General features: G+C 37.8%; 3 protein-coding genes across 3 annotated transcripts; 1 reads left to right on the forward strand and 2 right to left on the reverse strand. All coding sequences in view use genetic code 11, as the record gives it.

The window, feature by feature from the left end:
• Positions 1-991: 991 nt before the first annotated feature.
• Positions 992-2879, reverse strand: EGR_06505 (hypothetical protein; the record flags this gene model as incomplete). Its single annotated transcript, XM_024495754.1, has 3 exons — positions 992-1494; positions 2543-2692; positions 2774-2879. 3 exons carry the CDS (start codon positions 2877-2879, stop codon positions 992-994), a joined length of 759 nt encoding a protein of 252 aa, XP_024349818.1.
• A 358-nt stretch (positions 2880-3237) lies between these two features.
• Positions 3238-8469, reverse strand: EGR_06506 (hypothetical protein; the record flags this gene model as incomplete). Its single annotated transcript, XM_024495755.1, has 4 exons — positions 3238-3295; positions 3335-3406; positions 3527-3611; positions 7893-8469. The coding sequence occupies 4 exons, from the start codon at positions 8467-8469 to the stop codon at positions 3238-3240; spliced, it is 792 nt and encodes a 263-aa protein (XP_024349819.1).
• Positions 8470-14682: 6213 nt separating this feature from the next.
• EGR_06507 (hypothetical protein) lies at positions 14683-16216 on the forward strand (the record flags this gene model as incomplete). Its single annotated transcript, XM_024495756.1, has 3 exons — positions 14683-14695; positions 15108-15247; positions 16061-16216. The coding sequence occupies 3 exons, from the start codon at positions 14683-14685 to the stop codon at positions 16214-16216; spliced, it is 309 nt and encodes a 102-aa protein (XP_024349820.1).
• Between the last annotated feature and the right edge of the window lie 7484 nt (positions 16217-23700).

Here is a 23700-nt window from a genome sequence, read left to right on the forward strand (position 1 = left end):
TATAGGGTGATGGAAGCGAGCTGTGCCAAAAACAAAGGAGATTGTTTTAAAAAAAACTATAAAAACTATAAATTTGATGGGGTTTTAAAAAAAAGTTGCATCTGCACCCACTTCCTTCAGAGTTGAAATTGCTTTTCACTTTACTATGACAAACAAAATCCTTTTATACATTTGAATGTGGCACTGGAACTTTGCAAATCTCGAGTAAATTGTGACTGCCTAGTTGGATTGTAGCCCTGACACGGAGATGCACAGAACCAGGGTTCCGATGGCCCCAGATCGTGACAAATAGGCAGTCGATTAGCAACCCCTTGACAGACTATGAAAATGTCAGCTATAGATGCTGAACGGACAATATTTGTTCAGGGGCTGGCCAAGTTTACCCCAAACTATCGATAACGCGTGTGACTAACTCCGATCTCATTTTGATCGTTCTAATCTCTCGTTACGAATTGGATCGGATCGATGGGAGGTAAATAAGACTAGAATGTTGGCACTGATGCGCCTAGCGCAAACAATTTGTGTCAAGATTCGATCACGCCTAAGGGTGTCAATTATTGTAAGATTTTCATATCATTATGATCCTATCTTCCCAAGAAATTAAGCATAAAAAGCCAAAAGTAGTCAACACCTCTGATTCTGTGTATTTTTGGTCCACTGAAAAGGGCGCAGGGCAAAAACTCATTGTTATCAATAGATCACACACACACGTTTACGTAGTGGAGCGAGTGAGTTTAAAAAAGATTGAGAGGGGATGAGAAAATGAAATTGAAAGGTGGGGATAGTTGTGATCTACCCCTTTCATTCGTAACCGGGTTCAGGAACGAGCGAGCAATCAGGTCGGTTTCGATTGTGAGTAGACTCTTGATGAAGGAAGAAAAAGGGGAGTGGGGAGGATTAGAGGTGAAAATTCAACAGGTCCTAGTCTCAATTCTCGTCGATTACACGTGTTAGAAAAATAGAAGCGGAAATAATGGATTTTCCTAGATTATCACTGCCGTCGCAAGCGCCAACGACGATGCCGATCAACAATCGCCCCTGTCGTCGGACGATAGGAGACCTCAGCGGCTGTGACGGAGAAATTAAAGGTGGTAACTTTTCGACGCAACGCTCCGAGACAACGCCGGTGGGTGCTTCGCAAGCGTCGGTTGCTATTACTGACACGGAGCGCGCACCAGTGAAGGCAACTAGCCAGTCTCGGCCACCGAGTCTGTCCGAGACGTGCCAATTCATGGAGGAACTCATCCACCAGCAGAGCAACAGCGGCGGCTATGAACAGCACTCCTCCGCTCCATCCGACGGTGTCCGCGGAACCGTAGTAAACGTCCCACCGAAGTTGAGGAGATTGGAGGGGACTAACAGTGGTAGCAGGGGCGGCAGCCGTGTGAGACTGATGGGATTCCTGGGTGGGATTTGGGGACGTCTGGCGTGGATTAAGGAGGTAAAGGTTCGCGTAGCTTCGGTAGATGCCGAATGTGAGGAACGTAGTAAAACCTGCAGCACAGCGGATCCAAGAATCGTCGTTACTTAACTTTCAATTAGTAGAAAGCTGATTTAATCTTGGCAGTGCATACAAGTAACTGGAATAAAGCTATTTCCCTGGTAAAAGTAGTACATTATTTCGAAACGTCTCAGTAGAGCTGGTCTCCATCTTAGTAATATGGCGTTTCGCCCACTTTCATAGCAACCTGCCCTTCTAAACACTAACAATGAACCTCCTTTCAACTTTTTATGCTTCATTAAATCTTCAGGTATAACGAAGGGCGTTGTGTTGATGGTATTGGTAGGCAAAACCGTTTCAAATGAATAAAAATCCCGATTCCTATGACCGGGAAGACTACTGTTTTTGATAGCTGGATTTGCAGATGGTTGCCACAGAAGAGGTGGAATGACGTCGGTTTTTGGCAGACCTCAAATTTTAAGTTATACATAATGGTCATATGTGGACAGGGGATGGGCTTTAGCATGCTTCTGGAAGCAGTTATTCATACCATAATGCTATGACCCCATACTTTAAGTCCAATTTTACTAAGAAAGGCTACTAGTATACAAGAAATGCACACTCTGGCAATCGACTAGTCCACAAAACTTTATGCAAGTGAACTCAAACCCCGTTTCCCCTCCCACTAAATAGAAATTAATCGTATCACCTTTGTTTCTGTCTAGCAGTATATAATTCAATGAAAGATACGTCATGCTAGAATCAAAAAGAGTGGGGAGCACCTCGAAGAACGCTTAAAAATAGGGGGTATGGAGTAAAATGGAAGTAATTAATATTTCTAATTAATAGAGCTCATCCTCCTTCGTTCCGTTCCTCTTTATGTCCTGCTAACCCTTGTGCATGCTAAATAATCTTTATCTATCTAACAACCGAAATGATAAGATGGAAAGATATTGGGAAGCATAGGCCAAATTTTTTTAAGAGGAAGTACCTTCAGATAACATAATTCGTGGAAATAAAGCATGCATTTTCCTGATACGCACAAACTATTAAATTAAGCTTACTTAGAATCGGAAAATAACGCAACGTTTCTGGGAATACCTGCTAGAAAAAATATTTCGCCACTAGAATGAAAGTAGTAGAGGCGTTTGACGAGATTTGATCCAGAGTGTCCGAGAATTGCCAATCCAGCGCCTAGTAAACCAACGAGGATTGCGACCAAGAGGATACACGTTGCACCACCCTGCCAACCTACAGAATGAGTGAAAGTGCGTCACCCATTTCCTACTGATAGCAAAAATATTCCATATTAAAATTCAACGTAAATCATACCATCCGTTTCTGAAATAAAGGGTAGAGTAAGTTCACAGCTCCCGTTCCCGGTGCTGCACTTTTGCCATAGTCCACGACGTGTTATATTTCCGGCTAAAATAAGCATTCATTGTTAAGTTTACATGCCACTTTAGTTCGAATGTTAACTTTTTGCAAACCATTACTTATTTCAGCACTGGTACTAATTACTCGTTAATATTCAAAAAAATAACATTTAAACATAAAAAGAATGAGACGTCCAAGTAAAACCGACACTTGCGCAGATTCCGAAAGCGATACTACCGTGCCGATAGGGACAAATGCTAAAAATAGCTGACGTTCAGGTCGTATCTCAGTCTGGGAAACAAGGTTCGTGCATGCATGTGTGTAGAACAGGGTGTGCTAGCACAAGATTTGAAATCCTAACTGTCGGATTGGGGAAAATACTTCAAGTAATAGCAACACGGTGAGGTGATCTAGACGTTTCATTGGTAGCTGGTCGTGCATCCCTCGGACACGATACCAATCCTGGTGGTTCCCCTTCTAAATCAGAGTATGTGTTCCTGAAACGTCTGATTTTACCTGATTGACACAAGATCATCAATTGCAGTGAAGTTACACCGGAGAGAGATTAGCTTCAAAACAGCATTCCACCTTTACAATCCCTGAAGAGCAAGGTTTTTCACCGGGTTAAAGAGGAGTTTTGGCAAGAAAAACCGAGACAATCTAGATCACGCTATTGTGCTTTGACGAATTCCCAATTCAACAACTCACTCTGGAATCAAAACACAAATCACGGTAGTGAAGGTCTGGAAATTTTCGACCAGTATTTCAACGTCGATGATGAAGTGAGACTGTTCTGGAATGTTTCAGCCTTGCTGCCAGAGAAGATATCTGTTTGTAAGCTTAACAGCCGTGATAGGACCTGAATTTTTTTCACGAAGTGACATTGGCTCGAATTACGTGAAAGTCCGATCTTCCTCAACTTGACCTTCATTGCAGCTCATGCTACCTATTCTACTGGTCCTCTATTCTGTGTCGAAGTTGATAATAACACTACTTCTAATCAAAAGTCTTTTAACTTCTTCGGGGATTGAATGTAATAACAAAACTCCCCCACTTGGTCACTAGAATTATTCTAAAGGCTACAGGTAGGAGATGGATAAAAGAAGGAACCAAAAAATATAAAAGATGATTTGTCCCCTATTTTTGGCAAAAAAATTTGTTTTACAATTACTTTGATGATTTCACACAGAAAAACCAGTTTGAAAGTCTCCACAATGTGGAATAATGTCATCTAAGCCTCTTAACTTCAAAAAATAAATCATAGGATAAAACAAAAGCAATATTATTTTGGGAGCAATTCTAATACAGTTCAAAGGAACATGTGGCTGTGGTATTTTAGGTAGATTAAACGCACGAACTCAAAGATTTGCTGTAAATTCCTTTGTAGAACACTGAATCCAGAATTTTTGAGTGATATTAAATTACGGAACCGATTTCCCCTTCCTGCCTTCGTTTTTATCACACCATAATGTTAAAGTATTCAATCTTGCTCCTTTTAAAGTGAAATTTATGAATGCAAAACTATCTTTAAAGAGGTTTGTTCAAACAATTCCATAAAGTTTATCAGATTCCACTTACAATGCAATGACGGCTAGGATATTGGGAATTCATTCATTATATTAAGCCGTGCAATGTCTGTGTCTATCAAATATTTGCAACAACTCTGCTCTTTTACTATTTAACAGTAGAGTCAAGTGCCGTTAACTTTTTTTCTTATGAAAAAGCTGCTCAAATGTAGCTATCCGCAGTTAAAGAACATCTGCGTGCGCCTGTTAGGTGCTAACAATTCAAACACTCAGCATGAGCCTCACTAATGCAACGCAGCTAACTATAAGAAATTGGTGGAAAACAATGCATGTTATGCATCTGAAAATCGGGATGTCACAAAAGTGTGACGCTGATTGCAAACGGCCTAGAAAGCATCGCATCAATCAGTGGGTATGAATGTTATTCTTGGCACCGGTGCTTTAGCGAGCTCGTACATCTAATAACTTTCTTAATTGCAGTCAAATTATGCTCGTGAAAATCACGTTTCCCTACTTCAGTAAGTCACATATGGCCTCAAGTCGCTGTAAGAACAAACCGCCTGTCTCGCTCCTTCCCTTCCTTACTTCCGTTCCAAAAATGTTAAACGAGGAGGCAAAAAAGGGCAGGAGAAGAGAACACAAGTTTGATTTTGGCTGAATCTTCTACTTCTCTCCCAACCAATTAGAGCACTTCGCCGCCAAGGTCACCACGGATTGCTTGCGTCAGCAGTCAATGCTCAAACAACAGACGCAAGCCCTCATTGGCTGGGCTGCTGGTTAGTGCTGGCGTTCGATTGGCCAGGCTTGTGCTGCCATAATCCACGACCTCTTTTACAACCCTCAGTACGAGGAAGTGGGAGGAGGAGGAGGAGGAGACGGAGAGCTATTTTAGGTTGCAGCTAAATTTAGCTCTTCTTGCATTTACATTGGTAAAATAATAACAATTATAGGGTTGCCAGTAGTCCTAAATGCCTCCATTAATGCGAGCGTTGGTGGAGCCATGAATACGAGTTCTCGGTGGCTATTTAAGCACTGCGGAGTAGGATGAAGAAGTGTCAGCATTTGTTCACGAATTTCAGATGAGTAGATAAAATAGATAAAATAATTTGTTGATAAAATTGCATAGTATATTTTGAATGAAACAAATTCTTCTGTGCAATAAAAATGCCTCAATTCTAATATGATCAAAGCATGAAAAAGCGATTTGTTTCATTTATTTCATTACCTACAACGCCTTCGCCTTCCATTCATATCACGCCTGTTAACAGCAGTCAGTAGTTATATAAGGTTGTAATAAATCTCCATCCATGCTCACAGATTTCGTAACATCGCCATGAAAACCTAATTTGCAACAACAGTGATAGTAAACAGGGAGATGCTTACACCCAAGCCTCCGAGATGGAAGGACTGCAATGTGGATGGGCTATCAAACCCCGGAGGGCCTTTGACAATCACCCTTGTCTCGTGATCGTGAAAAATATCCCCGCGTAACTAAGGCAACTTTATGCTGGGTTGATTTAAAAGTGCTCGTTAAATTATGGCCTAAGTTAGACTAACTACATGAATAACTGGACCTTCTAGCGTTAAAATTGTTCAACTCTCGGCTTTAAGAGTAAACAAACGAGAAAAAGGCAGTAAGGAAAGATGAGTGTTTCCTACTAATTTTACGAAATTACACTATACGTATTATCAAATGGTTTTGTTTCCATGCTAATGGTCTGTAAGTGGAAAATGCCACTTGGTTTCAGCTCGTTGTGGAGTGTTGATCCATCGGGAGTAGCCAAAAGTCAGTAAATCATCACACCACAATTTACAGAGAAGACATAACTGTGAGTTCATCCGAATCTACGAAGGGTGGCACTGACCATGCAATCAACTGCCACTTTGAGCTGATAAAAAGTGCTCTTTTGAACTTCGTCCCTGATTGGCTAATCTTATGTCATTAAAATACTATTATAAAAATGGCACAAATTTTTCCCTCTTTAATCCAACAACTTTTCCTACATCTCTGATGTGATATTTTACAAGGCAAAATTCTTTTAAAACATTTACTAGTTTTTACTAACTTCTTGTCTTGCGGTCTGATTTACCTTTTTGTATCCTTGAGCATTTAACAACTTTGTGCCTTAATAAATTTTGAGAGAAAAGTTTAAGGCGTTTGCCAAATTAGTTGCGTTTTTATAAACCAGAAAACTTTTCTTTATGATAAGTACAGAAGGTAAAAAGGAAGAGTAAAAGTGGAATGTCGAGCAAATATGCTACTAAATTGTGTTACTTTGAGGTATTAAACATGAGATATTCACTCAATACGAAGTGAAATTTACAAAGTACCAAATATGTTTCCAGTTTTTTTGTACTTTATCTTTATAAATAAAATGCATTCCGACATTTCTTCTGTAACCAACCTTTTTGGCTGTGTAATGAGGTACTTTCACCCACCACGAAGCCGATGGGATTTTCGCTAGGTGGTTTTGAAGCCCTCACTAAATCACTTAAATTCCTTAGGTACACCGAGTGCTATAAGTAGTGGTCAGTATTCTAAGAGCTTTCCCTAAAAGCATGTCATAATGAAGAAAAAAGGGTACAATAACAATAGGCGGGACATCACTTAACCGGATTTTTTTAGTAATTTCTGTCAAAGAATCGTAAGTTGCGAGCAGATATTTTTGGGCTGGGAACAGCTAAGTAGATGTGAGATATTTTTGGCCGGTGGGTGACTCTATTTTCAATTTTTCAAGAAGCATTGCCTTATTAAAGGTAAAAACCTCTTTTGGACTGGGGTAGTAGATTTCCCGATTGGCCGGCTCCTGATAGTAAACTTAAATATTAATATATAGCTAAAATATCCCCATTAAGGAGCTTTAAAGTGAGCTCACAATGTCATAAGATAGTGTTTTTGACCGTTTGCCACCAAATGCAAAGTTAAATTTTGCAATTTCTGTCAAAATACTCCTTTAAGGTAATGCGTGAGAGTCAACCGCCAATTGTGCAATTTACAGTGAACACACAAGCTTTTTGAACGAGATTTTTGCTATTCTTACTCATTAAAATCTTTTTTTTGTCTGATTCTATTTGGAAAATCATTGTGATAAAAACAGTGCTGGATAGTGCTACTTATTGTTCTTAGATAACCGATTTAAGTAGTGCGTAAAGATTGCAGAGCTTCAACCTTAGCAAAATGACAACCAACAATAATGACATTGCAAACTATTCAACAAGTTATTTAAAAGCAGGTACAGTCACATTTTGTCCTCAATTTTATCTCATTTTTGTGACCTACTTATAATCTACGAATCCATGGGATTGAACGAAAACTTCAATTGGTACATAATATCAAACAATTGTTTGGTAATCCCCAAAACAATCCCACGGGAATATGGGTTACTTGTCTCTGAAATCGTCAAAAACAAGTTTTCTTTGACTAACATTTGTGGTTTTTTCTTTGCTGCTCAGCAGATACCAAACATTTCTGAATTTTTGTTCTACCTTTCAAGCAATCAGATCAAATGGGTGGTAATTGGCAAATCATACAAGGCTTTTTAACTTACGAGGTCCACTGTATGCCCAAGTGGTAGCCACCAGACAATAGAGCAGACAACAAATTGCCATAGATGCAAGCACAATCGCCGTTATCCTAGATCGTCCAAAAGCCGAATGCTCCCAGTAGTCATGGCGATTTATGAATCCAAGAGTGGACAGCTCTCCACCATTGCCTCCTATTTCTCCTACCACTGATTTTTGAGCTCGGAGAAGACTCCCACCTCTGGGACCGCTTCGTGGACGCGTAACTAAGGTAATGATTTTGTCGATATCTTCCACCTCCTCCGCTTCCTCCACCACTACTTCCACATTTCCATCGACACGGTCGAGGGGTGTAGTGGACTTTCGAATACCAGCTTCCAAGTCCCTTGGTTCCAAGGCAGTAGTGGTGGTGGCGATAGAGGGAGAAGCGATGGGGCGTGTTGGTGTGGCAACTGATTTCCCTTCTACATATTCGTCATCCTTGTCACGAGATTCGTGTACGGTGGTGGTGGTGGTTGTAGTGTTATGAGGGAGGGGATGTGCTTCCTGGCTCAAAGGGAGGAGTTCAATTTGTTCGAGACTGGTGGAAGTTGTATGATCCATCACGTCGGCAGCATCATATCCATTCGAACGCTTAAAGCTTTTGCGTTTCCACTAAAATGAAAAAGAAACATTTTGTCTGTTTTTGAATTCGAGTAAATTAGACCAAGTAAGTTTGAATGCTCCATATTAATCAAATTATCTCGGACGGAAGACCTTATGGAAGAACCAGTCACCATGGAAGTCGGTCGGATTGAAACGTGACCTTTAAATTTACCGTCATGAAAGGGATTCTACCCCGAAACCGACAGGCACAGTGGTAATAACCAAATGTAGACTGTCAGGTGAACAGTAGGCGCGCATGCCGTGGGTCACTTTAAATACCATCAGTCAAGATACCAGCAATGGTGGTAGTGAAATAATCTGTAATGCCGAACAAATTTAATCATGAGTAGGGTTGCCGTTCTGTTGTTATCTGCTCAGCCGCTTAGTAGAAAGACCTATGAATAGACTAAATGCTTCAAAGACTATCGGCCATCCATTTGTCAGTGAAGATCCTACCGTCAGCTTAGAGTTCAAAGTCTCTCTCTTGGAGTAAACATTTAGTAGGCATAGCATCTGACCCTAGGCAAGTGTTAGAGGTGGGTTCTTGTTATCGTGAAATTGCACAGGAGACGAATCTTTCTGATTGGCATTACAGTGCCTGCTTTTGACCACAGCAAAAGAGCTAAATATTTCACTCGGCTAAAGGTAATTTTTTTTAAAAAAGCCCAGATGCGTAAAGTCTTATTATTGCGTATGAGCATATAATTTTACTTTGAAGGTAACTATTTCATTACTAATGGAAAAGCAAAACAGGTCGCCCTTAACTCCTTCTCTGGAAAAGCCTTCCTGGGATAACTATGCAAACGGATCGAAAGATAATGTGGAGAAGTGAGCACATTTCCCATTCCTTACAATTTACTCGCTTCCTTTACAAGCCTAAAGAATTGCGGGTCTATCTTATTATCGTATTTACAGCTCAAAATTTATTTTTGTCAGCTTACGACTCTTAGTTGGATGTTTTTACCAAGATCTCAACATAGAGAAGGCTCTCCGAAATTAGCCAAGACATCTCTCATACACATGCGTCCAGTGCGTTTCAATTTTGAACGTTTAAAATAAACATAAAATGCCTGATCTTAACACATCATATCGCAATTTTTGAAGCACCCGACCTCTTCTAGATCATTTTTAAGTACCGTCCTTTGTACCCTCTGTTAAAGGGTAAGAAATCATTCAGGGAATGCACTTCCGGGATTATAAGTTTACCGCGTATAGTCTATCAATTCTAAAATTGCCAAAATTAGGGCGACCGTATTAGAATGGCTTCTTACGTTCCCACTTCTTTTCTTTACATATCATAGAAGTAATGTGCTGGTCTAAAATGCCAATAGAGGCCACTGCCTATCCCTCGGCTAAAAGAGAAAATGAGACGAGACTTCAAGCGCCTCACCCGCTCTTTGCCCCTTTATATTACCACCAGCGCGATTCAAGGGTAGGCTATTCATTTTAATTCTTAAACATATAACTACTACTATATCTTACTTCTCTAGCCTTTTGGGTTAAATTTTCTAAAATATTGCGATTAGAGCGCTACTGAGAGGATGGTTAACACATATGCTCAAAGGTTGAAACCAACGGTGCGTTTTGATCACATGAGTGGAGGCGGATCCAAAATGCGGAAGACTAATGCGGCGAATACATCAAGACCTAATTTGAGAATGTCTTGATAAATAATACTTTTGTGATGTTTGTATAAATGCATGAGCACGATATTTTGAAGCAGTACCTAATGTTTGACCAACATCTTGTCCTTAATTTTGGATCCTCATCTGAAACAACTTTCAATGTGGTACTAACTTGGTATTTTTGGGTTGCGCGGCAACAAAGTTCACAAACATGCACTGAATGTTGACGGAATTTTAAGTACTTTAAATTAACCTTTTTCCAAAAGATACTCCAACGATTCAGCATTGAAACCCACGTTTAAGGAAATTCTAGGCAACCCTTGTGCATCTAATCGTAGAGGAGGCCTTCGCATGACTTTATTTCTTATAAGAAAAAGTTCAAATAATTTAAGGCTTGCTTGTGGGAAAAGAAAGGACATAAATGTATAACTACAGAAATAAAACAAACGGAAACCTCTAATCCCAAACAAAAAAGTCATTAAAAATCCTTTATGATCTCTGAGGGCGAATTTTTGATAAATATCGGACACATTCAAGAACTTACTATAGAGTTTGTTGTCCTTTATTCTCGATGCCAATATTCTTAAAAATAAAACCGCTTAAAAATTGTGGCAGACATCAGGGTGACATTTTATTCCAGTTACTGCGATTTGTCGCCTAAGCTTGTGAGACATGATGGCAAAGGGCAAAACTTTCACTTTAGCCTATGGAAGGTAAATCTATCATGCAAATTAGAAAGTCATTAATAATTGCCAAGTTCAAGTCAGTGCTTGTCTTGATGAAACGTTTCCATACACAAAGGCCCCGGAACGTTAAAAAAGTGCCTTACGAAACTATTTTAGATTTCCAAATTTTTGGAGAAGAAGTGCTTCATTTTAAACTCTAACAAATTGGTTAATGAGAGGAAACACCTTCTAACTCTCAAATTAATTATACAAAAACTTGGAACATAACATTCATACTAAATAGCGTATAAAGAGAAATACACAATAAAGGTGTCGTTATCCTGCTTCCTTCCTCGAGCTGTCGGAGCATAGATATAAGGTGAAAAGCAGAAGCACCGTAAAATGCACCGAAAATGCTCACAAGCAACTTAAACCCTTTGAGAGCTTACATAATTCATTTGGTTTTGAAGAAGCGGGTAAAACCGCTTCCAGAGTGAAATTGGAAATGTGGGGTTACAATGTTTGGGCAGAAGATTTTGTGTTGCTGTACATCATTTTCCATGAAAAAATAAGCACCGTTTATAACAATTTTTGACATTCAAAAGTATGTGCGATAATTTTAGCAGAATTGTGAGATAATTTGAAGTTGGCCTATTAATAGGTAAAGCCAAAACCTCAACCGACTTTTAGTAGGCAATTTGGTGCGTTTTATGGTTGTTAATGTTGGTTCATTAGACTCCCAGTTATGGTTACGGGGGACTTAGGCCTCTGCCATTGTACTCCCGCCTTGGGTCATAGTCTTCGGGCCATTTCAGTAGACCTTCATCTTCCCATACATCGGCATTGCATTTTTTACCCTAGTAATATGACATCTTCCGTATTCAGGAGCGATTTGTTCCAATTTAGTATGAGCTAAAAATAGAGCAGTACTTTATTATAATTTTACGTATCCAGAACGTAAACGCACCGTCTTTTGCAGCTTACTTCACAAAACATACTAATTGTTGTTTCCGATTAAGCGAATGCAAACATATTGCAATGTGTTGCTTGTTTTTAACTCTCGGTTTTGGTACTTGGGTTACTTAGGCACCTCACCAATGCTACCTCCGCCAAGTAGGCTAGCCTCTGGTCCGCGCCAGTAGCCCCAAACCCACTGAATGCTGAATTTATAAATTCTTCTCGAGCATTATGTCTTCCTACATCCTCAGAGAAGTCTCAAGGTGCTACCATATCATTGACAACTTTCAAAAAAATGAAGCTCTTTCCTATTTGACCTAGATATATATTAGTCATACCGACAATAACTAGTGTTAAAAACGATAAGAATTGGATGAATAATAATGTATTTTGTCCCAAAATAAACGCCAATTCTGTTTTAAAGGAGGCTATTAATGTTTCATCCTATTTACTAGATCCATTCCTAGTGGTTATAATTACCAATGAGCCGGAATAAATCAACAGCCTTGTGCCTTAGTTTTATGAGCAGAAAAATGCTCTACAATTTGCAAACTTTCAAACTACGCTTTAGCCGAAAGTTTTGGATTTAGAGACAAAAACACGCTTTTTACCTAAGAGACTGGACTTTGTTTTGGGTTTCACAAATTTGGATTTATTGTGCTTCCGAAAGAGACAACGTTTTGGTTTCCATTAAAATTATTTTGGCATATTCGCTTCTTGTTTGAATTAATGGACTTAAATTTGAATCCACTGCATAGATGTCAAATATTTTGGTTAGATGCATGATCTCTATCTATTCTGATAGGTAGAATCCCTTGCTGGTTCGAGATGGTGCTATTAATTATGCAGAGGTGCACATTATGTAAGATTTTATTAAGCCAATCCCAGTCGTCAAACAGGGTAAATTATTACAGCAGTATTCATTACCAGAGCAAACTCCGTAATGTAAATGGGCAATCTCGGATGTCAGTTGGGCTTTCAGTAGCAAAGAACATTACGAAGTGGAAGATTCTGATAATGAATCATAAATGAAGGAAGCTGTGGGTCCAACCTACCATTAACCATTCCGCCATGCAGTAAATTTGGATTGAAGAAGGTATAACGCAGTTATTAATAACCTACCTGTAGCAGGAACATAATCTGTAAGAAGTGGGCTCACTGACAACACATAGAGGTTAGCTTGGAATGTGCTTGCTACCGCAGGAGAAGTCCATCAAGGATTCAAGAAGATATCACAATGGTGCTCAAAATTATTTTATAAACACTAAAACACTTCCCCTAGCTTCCGTTTAAACTCTTTCAAAATAGCACTTGAATGTTAACTATTTGCGATTAGGAGATTTTCTTATTCCAGGCATTAATCTGCTTGACATTAGGGTAGCCGAAGTTCCGAACCTTCACGTCGAGTTCCCTTTGCGTACAACCGCTAGCAGCATCTGCATTTTTAGGCAATGCAGCGAGATGTCGTCTCTTGCGCCTCGCTCCCACCGTCGAATCGTTACTGCCACCTACGCTTCCTCCACCACCAACAGCTCCTCCACTTCGAGTGATTTTTCGTTGTCCAGCTGCCGATACAGCGACTGGCGCTTCGTGGTGTCGTGCAGTGAGAAGTGGGGAGGTGAGTTGCCACGGTGGAGCTGCCGCCACCGCAGCACCCGGAGTCGTCGCAGCAGTGGCGGCAGTTGCGTCGGAGCTCTCCAACGACGAAGCGGCGGAGGAGCGAGTAGCACAGCGAGAGGGACGACCGCGAGCGCGAAGTGCACAGGTATGCAGTAGCGGTGGTCGCGAGCCACTCTCCGAGCGTGGGCGAAGAAGCGGGGCACAGCGCGGGGAGGTTGAATACCAGGCAGAGGGAGTTCGTACTGTTCGACAGGAACTGGGACCTACAATCAGTAGAAGGAGCTCAGTTAGCTACGAATTTATTTCATAGGCCTTCGTAGCATATTGAAAGGCAGTAGAATTTGTTTGGGATTTTAAAGCGTATTTACTGATTATGACCAAGTTACTGGTTTGAGAATCAGCTATTAAGGAGAAATCGTAAATCGCAGTAGATAAGTGGAGTGCATAGATTAGGAAACTGCCCTAATTGACCAGATCGGTGCATCTAAAAATTTATAGCAGTCCTTTTGTTTTTACGGAAAAATGAAAAGTATTTTATGGAGGAGTGTTTTTATAAACTTAAATTTAAGTTCCAGGAAAATGAAAAGAAGCAGAAGACAATGCGTTTAAAGACGCATTATTTCTTGAGAAAGGCGGATCTTTGCAATTAAAAACCATATGCAGCCGTTTTAATCAACGGATCATCAAGCTTCTAATATAATCAAGGATGACTCCAACTCGTCTTTTGCGGAAATATACATATAAACGGCTTAGTTGGAATGTGTTGTTGTTATTGTGAGTTTGTTACTTATTACCTAACAAAAGCTAAGGCATTTCTTACTAGTATAGTACGCACAGATTGATAAAAATTGCCTGTTTTAGTCACTTCTAGAAATGGATACATTAATTCAGGGGAGATATATTTATTAGTTTCTATGTCAGTTTATAAATCCTGACATTTTAACTGGACTGTCAGGTTGACAAATCAACGTGAGGTTTTTAAATGTAATCAGGTAAGAAATTTTGATATTTTGGGGGGTTTTGTTCAGAGCTGAACAGCCTCATCGGCATGATTTGCATTATGGTCTAAGTAGAAGCGAATGTATTGAACTTGGAGACTTATCAAGATTGAGCTAAACTGCTGTGATTCTGTACGGAAAGATAATTTTGCTGCTAGCAGTAGATGAGAAAATTCCTAGATAGTACCACGACTTCCTAATAAATTTATGCAGTAGGGCCATTTTTATTCAAAGGCTTCAAGGTTTGATAGGTAGAATGATTACTAAGAGATGTTTAGACGCGGATCACTTGAAAATGAGCTTTGAATGACAAAAACAAGTTAGTTTCTGTAGAATTAGAGCAAAATCACTCAAAAAATCCAACACTATTTTCACCTTAAATTGGTATAGAGTTATTGACTATTATCGCAAGAGAATGGGTTGATGTGCAATGCCTGTATCTTTTAAGCATCTCGAGCCCTCTCTGAAGTCGCAATAAGTCTTGACGGCACGAGAGGAATCAAGAGGCTGTAGACATAATGTAAAGCCTATGCAGCCCAAAACGTAGTTAAATAGACACCACTTAACATGGATACCGAGGAGTACACCAGTGAGGAGTTTTACGGCATCCTGGGGGCACCAATCCGCAAGTAAGTTATTCGGACAATGCCAACCATACTAAATAATTTGCGAAAAATTCTTCCGTCTTTCTGTCAAAATGCAAAAAAAATTTTAATCAAAAATTTGTATAGTTGTTGCGTTGGAAAGCATAAAGTCAAATATGTCTCCAAGTTTATGCAATAAATATGCTTTCAGAAGTTGTAAAAACCAAGTTACGGATATAAGTGGATATTTACTTAATTCCGCAAATCTAAAGTCGACATTTCTTAATGTCAGTTTGCAAGGGTAATTCGAAAACAATAAAAAACTGCAAAACCAGATTTATTAGCGTTCTAACTAAAGAAATTAAGCAATTTTACTACCAGCCACTTAAATTTGAGCTTTTGATTCTAAGCTAAAGATCCATTTAAATTAACCAAAGATAACCTTAGGGTTAGGTTAAGTTATTCCAGTTTTGTACAGGACCTAGGTTTGTGATGAGTGATTTGAAACAGTTTTTCCAGTTTGACGCAAGTATTTTGAACCATCCTGCGTAACGTTTTCGGTGCTCAATACCTCGCTAATGTAAGTTCGTTAGCCAAATGCGCAACAAAAGGAGGTAGAGTTTTAAACAACAACGGATTTGCATAGTGAGGGGTAGAATTAAATAAAAGTTAGGTCACAAAGATCAGGAATTACTAGGTACAGAGAGAAAAAAGTAAGTAAATTATGGCAAGTCAAGTGTGGATTTCTATCACTTTTACAATAGGTTAGAGCATTTTTGATGGAATTTTTAAGATTTCGGTATTTTGGTTCCTTTTGTTTCTTCTAGAAGAGCTGAAATATAGGCGGAACAACAACCGGTCTTTACTCAATCGCCTTTGAGTCTGTAACACTCTAGAGTAAAGATGCCCACGTTGGAAGTATGAATTAAGCTCTGCTTAATTCTATGCTTTGTAGGATATGAGGTGGTCCTCCTTCTTCTCTCATGGAGTCAAAACTAGGGAATAAAGGCAAATGAGATGCGGATATCACTTGGACTACAATTCTAACACTAGTCCGATGATAATAAAAGTTTTGAAAACTTCATGAAGTTTTTTTAAAGCGAAAAACACTGGGTTTTTATACAAGAACAGTTAATGAAACACGTGAAATTTCACAAGTGAATACAGCAAAGTATCAGTTGCAAGTACCCAATTTATTACCAAGAGAACAAATAAATTGTCATTGGATTTTATTTTTACCAGATACATTCACTTAAGTTGTTCAAATGGCAGTTAAGGTTGAAATTTTGCAATGTTCAAGTTATTTAGCGCATTACAATTTCCAAAAGGGGAATTTTGCACTGATTTTTATTGCCCCAAAATTATAATACACAACATTTTGATTAAAATAATTATAATGAGGTCAAAAATATAACTAGAATACACAGTTTTAGAAATCAAATCTTCCACTGATTAAATTAAACAAAACCCATTTTGCTTGTTGGAAGAGAGTACGGTTTGTACATGTAATTTGTACTTGTAAACGATATGCACTTATTTATAAGTAACAATTAAATATGAAATGTGCAAATTTAATATTTAAAACTGCAAAGCACTATAATTGTAAAACTTTTGGCATATTTGTCTTTTTGGAGTGATTTGGATGACTTGGATTCATTTCTTCAGCAATGAAGCTAGAAATGGAAGTACTTTAGTTAGTTCAGCAAAGATATTTCACTCTAATTTAGCTTAAGCCGAAAAATATTATGTAGCCGTAAGTCTAATCAACGGGATGAGGCTCACAAATGGTTTTACTCCCTCATTCAACCAGTTTTTTGGAACAGTAAAGCAAAAATGAAGTTTCCATTTGTTTAGGTAAAGCATAGTCGTTTGCTTTTACATTTTGGAAGGCTAAATCCTAAGATGTTGCGTATTGCTACGGCAACGAGACTGAGAGTGATTTAGTAAAGGGTTCACGTTCATCATTGTGATGAAAATGGTCAGCGCTTTCGTAAAGCCACGCACAATTATTAATTTCTACCGCAAATCTGCTGATCATTTTGGATCCAAAAAAAGTATTTAAAGCAACGTTTCTTTTTTTTTAAACTGCTTATAAAAATTTGTCAAAAATTGCATCCTGGTAAACTTTTGGTGAAAAAATCTACTTATGACAGGCAATAATTTTTGGTTGTGCGGAGGAATAGAATGGTGTAACTTCTAGCTAATCAAAGGGTTCACTGGAAAATTAGGAGGCAATACCGATTATACTTTATTAATAAGGCAAAACTGGGATATTTTGCTCAAAAATGCCCTACCAAGTCAATGTTCTGCATCACTTGTGGCAATACACCTCAATGTTCTCCTTCATATTCGAGGAACTTTTAGCAAATTTTGCCACTTTGCAATGCGCTTCCTGCCTTTTCATTTCGCGTTTTTGTCCCTCACTACTGTTATTTTAGTTTTCATGAATTTTTACTCAAAATATTTCCGAGTTTATGATTGGCCCATTTTACATTTATTTGTACATAGTTCCTCATCCACCGTCGACACAAAGTTGGACTTTCTCTTAGAATACTTTGATCAAAGCTTAGTTGTGGTCTCAGTTGTGATTACTTTTTCTCCGTGTAAAAGCACGTACATGCCTTATCAGGCATACAGTAGTCTAAGTAGGTCACAATTCGCCCACTATCTTAAATAAAGTAAAATGGTATATACAGCCTCTCCATCTGTGCCAACATCTTAAGAACGTGTCGATTTGGCCATGCTTGTGTTTTCCTGAGTCTTCTGGAAGAACTTAAAGATGCACAAGTAAAATAATCCTCCCTAATAATTAATTTTTGTGGTGTTTTGGGGCCTGATTTAGGCTCTTTATTGATAGTGGTAATAAGTGAACTTAAAAAATAGGGAAGAACCATGATTCTATTGGCCAGCCTCTAAAAATGAAATTCACAAAAGGAGTTCTACTGGTGTAAATAGCTAAATTTGCTGACATTCACTGTAAAATAGAAGCAAACTTTTATAATTTCTCAATTAGTAGTGTGGTGAGCTCAAATTTAAACGCATTTTAAGTTAGGCTTGAAAAAAGCTGACAGCCTTAAATGGTGTTTTAGATCCCATTCCTTAATTTTTAGGGCAACTTTTCCAGGGCAATCCTTTAGCAGAGTTTTGTTTGGTCTTTAGCATCAACTCATGAACCAATCCTGGCAAAACGTATGGGATTCACTACTACTAGGTAATATATTTATTTATGACCCGCTTTTACATTATAATAGATCTTGTTTAAAAATTTATTGCCTAGATCAGGAATGACGAGCAAAGGAATAACAGGACTCTGCAATAAAGCTATATTTTTGCGAATTGTCGCCTGACCACTCCGATTCTTCACTCTCCACAGGCCATACCAGCACCTTGGCAAAGGAGTTTTCTGATCTTGCTTATATTCTCCCAGTGATTCTACATACTACTAAGAACTATTCTGAGTTGATGCTGCTTAAAACAGCCTTAGCGATAACTCGGTTCCAGATTTAAGGAAGAGGTGTCAGTAGAAAAAATATAACTAGGCGCCAGTGCTTGGTTACATAAAAAATATTTGTTACTTCGTCTTAATGCAGTATTAGCTGTGATTTTAACTACAGAGATTAAACCTAGTATTTTTCGTAATACAATTGTCGCTGCATATGATATTATAATAGAATGGAGTACAAAAAAGGTTAAAAATTTTCACTTCCATTTGCTCTACAAAACAGGTGTCAAATTTAAATTTAGAATTACATTGGTAGTGAAATATTATTTTTGAAGTACATATAAGTTAAGCCTAAGAAAAACTATTAACGCTTTGACGTTTTTACAAACTGTGAAATGGTCCTTCCAATTGGACTGTAGTTGGAGCACTTCAAAGGTGATTTAAAAAGCTAAATTTGAAAGCAACGAACGGTTTTGAAATTTGCAAGAGTGTTTAAAATATTTATAACCACAAAAAATTTTTTGAGTTAATTAACACAAACTTAACATGAATGGCCACAAAAGGACCCGTTGATTATGTATTCTACCACGAAAGAAGCCACTAAGATCGCAAACGTGTAATGCTTTCTAAAAAACATTTTAGCATAAGCAGAAAGGAAAATATTGCTGATTGTATCATAGCCCATCAAAAAAATCTCAACTTGCTGTTGCAAAATACTATGAAAAGCAATTAAGCATTGGTGTTGTACGGTCTCCCAGCCCAGAGCAGAGCAGTAGAAATTTCTCACAAATAACAAAAATTTATTTGACTCGATGCCTGTCAGTTTTGTAGCAATAAAATAATCAAAATCCTAGAATGATTTAGTACTAATATCAAAAAAGGAAATTTTTACAAATAAAAACGTTTTTAAAATTAAATATTTTTCTTAATCCTTGTACTATTTTAAATAGGACATATAAATGCTTTTAACTATTTTTTAGTAAGCTACAATTTTTAACGGAATTTAAGTCAATTTTTTCCCTCATTTTGACATTTGCTTTGCTAAGGCTACCGAAATTTGATGCAAAATAATTTTTACTGCATCATAGTAGTAACAAAGAGAGATTGGTATTCAAAATATTCAGTACTCATTAATTTACATGAAACCATTTTTTCCAAAAGGGTTTCCACAGCCTTAAGTGATATTCCTTCCTTCCATTCAGATTCACGGAGGACTGTTGGATACACCCTATTAGAGCTTATAAAAATCATTATTTTATTTGTAAAAAAAGGTTTTAATAATAGTTTTTTCCTTTTTGGTAGACAGGCGGTATTGCTTATTCCAGTTCTGGCCTGCCGTCTATATAGATACTAAAGCTTTATACTCCTCACTGTACTTAATAAAAATACAGAATTATCTTTTATTCCTAAAAATGCATCTTTTGGAAAAGCCACATTAAGGAATAACAAGAATGTAACGGGCTATTTATCTCTGGGATTTTTAGTCAAATCGTTTCGTAATAAAAGGTCAGCATAAGAAATGTAAATAGTCATTTTGATTATTGTATTTCTTGAAGTTGATCTGACATTTCAAAAGGTAGTTATTACAATCTGTCTTTTAAATACTGACCATACCCTTCTTTAGAGTAGACCTGTAATAACATTAAAATTAACAACAATAATGACAGGAGGAGATTTATATATCTACTGACTTTTGTGAGGTGTCTCTTCTTCAGCTTTTTTATCTTTTATTGATCGCCGTGGAAACTGTGACATCCCCTTTTCGCCTAAGCTCATAGGCTATAAATTTCCACCAATTCATTTTCAATTTAATGGGGCTACTGTCAAAAAAAAACCAACTTAAGTAATAAGACAAATTAGAATGATCTGCATAAGCGATGCAGAACCGTGATGTTGTCCTACATAAAGTCCATTGTGTTCATAATTAATGAGTCCATGAAAAGGACTTCGCAGTTCCCGTTGTCGTTTAAATGAGAGAGCCTTGACAAATTAAAAAGATCACTTTGTTTTATTTAAATTACGAATATTTAGAGGGCATTATCATTATTTAACTTAATAAAACAATGGGTTGTCGAGTAACATAGCAAAGCAGCCAAAAATTTCGGTTTACTCACGACTGAAGTGTCTCAAAATTGGGTAGAAATTTCCAAAATTTTAGCATCAACTTTATCAACCCTTCATTTTAATTGAACTATGAATGGTAGCAGTAAGAAAAAGCCCAAAATAGCTAGCTTTTTATGGAAAAAACCCGATAAACTGTGAACTAAAAGTGCGTCAATGCCTTAACCACAAAATGTCATCATAATTGTCAACAGTTGTAGCAGTTCTTTCTCTCCTTAACGGGCTGTTGCACAGAAACATTTACTTTTTCATTTATTTGAAAAAAAAGATTCTTATATTCATAATTGCAAAAAGGATTCCTGCTAAAATTTCTGATTAAGCCTACTGCATGTCGTTTTTGCGTTGGAAGGGTTTCGTAGTCGAAATTAGCGCGTTAGATACACACATCACATAAATGCGACATGTGTGATACGCCATTCCCTAATAACTGGTAAAGACTAATTGCCTCGCAGGTAGCTTGACTTAAAAATGAAAACAAAAGAGAGGCTCTTCCTTTGGAACTAATTATATTCCGCGATTTTAGTAACAGTGTCTTAAACGGAACAAATATTTTGAATTGGGATGGTCGATTGTCCTCTACGACTTACCTTGAAAACGAACGTGGTAAAGAGACCACTTCGCTTTTAGCAATCGGGGTAGAATCAGTTAGGGTTTTTTGGTTCTGAAGCAAAAATGTTTATTAAATAGGGAGTCTTTAAAGTCGGTTACCATTATATTCAACGTTGTTTCTGGTTATCCGTCCATTAGCAACTGAAACGGGGGATGATTCACAAACTGCGGGCTTATTAATCTAGGTAAAGAAGTGTTTGACGCTGCGTCAGACAGAGCAAGACTATTCATTAAGTTAACTTTTTATTTTGTAAATTTAATTTGTCAATTTGCAAAGAGCGAACTACTTTGGGAACTGTCTTTTAAAATTGTTGATGAACTTAGGTAAAATTTGAACAAAGCTGCACATTCGAAAAATGTGGGAGAGCAGCAAGTAGTCTGAGTTCTGAATACTTTTATGCACTTCAACGACAACTGGCGATTTAAAATGATATTCTACTGACACTTGATTTTGGAAGTACATGTTCCCGACAGGAGCACTCAACATTTGCCCTGATTGTATACAAACTCAGCGCAGAATCATATGTACTAGAATCAGTGTAGTTTGTCCTCAGAAGTTCTTGAAAACGCTACCTCTGCTGATGACCAGCTCATTGAAACTTGCACGTTGTCTTGCTGACTGTTTCTGCTTAAATTCGGTGCCATAGTTACAGTAGAAAATGACATTTAATTTTAGACTGATTAATAATGAAAACGAGTATAAACATTCAAATCTAATAAAGAAAGTACGATTAATTCTTAAAATGCTTTTATTGTAAGTAAACTTTAATGTAATTCTGGTGAGTTGAAGTGGGCTAAAACACCACATTTTTGTTCATTTACTTTCGTCCTATTGCCCGTTTTTTTTGTATTAATGAGATCAACCCGAATTCAACATTTAGTTTGAAGGCTGTGAAGTAAAGACAAAAATTTTTGCCTGCTTAAGGCAAAAGAGAACCGGATTTTTCAAGGTCTATTAGTAAGCTTTAACGCATGTTCGAAACAACCAGGTCTGACCATGCGCCAGTAATTTCGGCACTGTTCAAGCCAGAAATTTATCCTAATGCCGCTTTAAGAAGCATCAACTTGAATCCAAAGTTTCATGACTATTCTGCAAAGAAAGTGGTCTGTCTTAAAATTATGTATTCTTAGGGTTCCAATTTTGCAGTGACCATTATTAATTCTGCTTTGATTTATAAAAATTTGGCATTTTAGGATTGCCTCAAACTCATTGAAAAAATTGTTTGACCTAAGTAAAACTTTTCATGGTAATAAGTTCATCATCTACCACACAACACGACAATCAAAGGTGTTACTTTATACCAATTTTTCAGCAGTAATCAACCCATCTTAATCATTTTCTTTGTCAAATCATGATAAGAAATTAGAATACGAAGAGTGATCCAAACAAAATAAGACTGTTTGCTTACAATAGGTCTCGATCAGTGAGTAGACTTATAGATGATTTCGGTTCTTAAGACCCAAGTGTGTCCGCTTATTTGCCCCCTGCATGTCCTTCTGTTCCTCCACAGTTCATTTTGCAAGCATTGTGCCCCTGATCGCAGTCGATTGGACACCCACGGCGCCTTGCGTTTGTCACACCCGGGTTTTCCCCTACCTACATACATACCTCCATGCCGTCTACAATGCCCATCAAAGAGCGGATAGCTAAACCCTCTGCTCTAGTGCAATTCTGCGGCGTCTTTTGCCTCGATTAGATAAATTTATGCTCGTCTGCATATAAAACTGGCCTACCAGACGCACCTAGTAAGAATGACATTCCCGTTTTCCTCCTTTCTCCGAGAAGAATAAAGGAATACGTTAACTCGATAAAGGTACATCAATTTTCTTGTAGGCTAAATTCTGTAAATAAACCTGAATTTCTGATCGAGAAGATACTTCTAAACCAATAATCTAGTAATTACCATGGATGTGGAATTAGTGGATGTTCTGTGGTTAAAAGTGGGTAAAGAGTTGCAAAGAAACCTCTTATTCAAATATAGACTGTGTGCATATACCAGGAATCTAATTTCTGGATTATGTGAGTAAAGAGACCACACTATTGACCTTTTCATCTGTCAGGAATAACTTATGAACGTGTAAATTATCCTCTTATCCTACAACTATTTCTAAAATAAAGGTGCTTCCGTTGAAATCAAATGAATTGGCTGTATGAAGGAGTTTTACTGGAATGAGGTACAGCCTGTACTGTTACCCATTATTCCCAATGGGAGATGTTTCAAAATTAGTTGGTAAGGAATTTTGGTCCACTTCCCTAGTAATACATTAAAGAATGTCTGCTCAGGATTAAGATGAAGTTTTTGTCATTTGTTTCTTATTTACTTATCAGACGAATCGACAAAAGTTGTAGTTTAAAAGTAGTGTGATATAAAAAAGTTTAATCATGGTTTCCGAACTTTAGCTCAAGATCGTCACTTTTAGTATATAAGGATTATTTATCAGAAAATGTTTTAACACCATTAAATTTCCATAACATTGTTGATTCTTGATATTGCTGAAGAATTTATTTTCTTTAAAGAGGTCAGAATTCGAATCAAATAGGTGGATTTTACAAGTTCGTTCAAAGAC

The sequence above is a fragment of the Echinococcus granulosus genome (genome assembly GCF_000524195.1).
Source record: "Echinococcus granulosus chromosome Unknown EG_S00058, whole genome shotgun sequence".
In the NCBI taxonomy this organism is placed as follows: Eukaryota; Metazoa; Platyhelminthes; class Cestoda; order Cyclophyllidea; family Taeniidae; genus Echinococcus; species Echinococcus granulosus.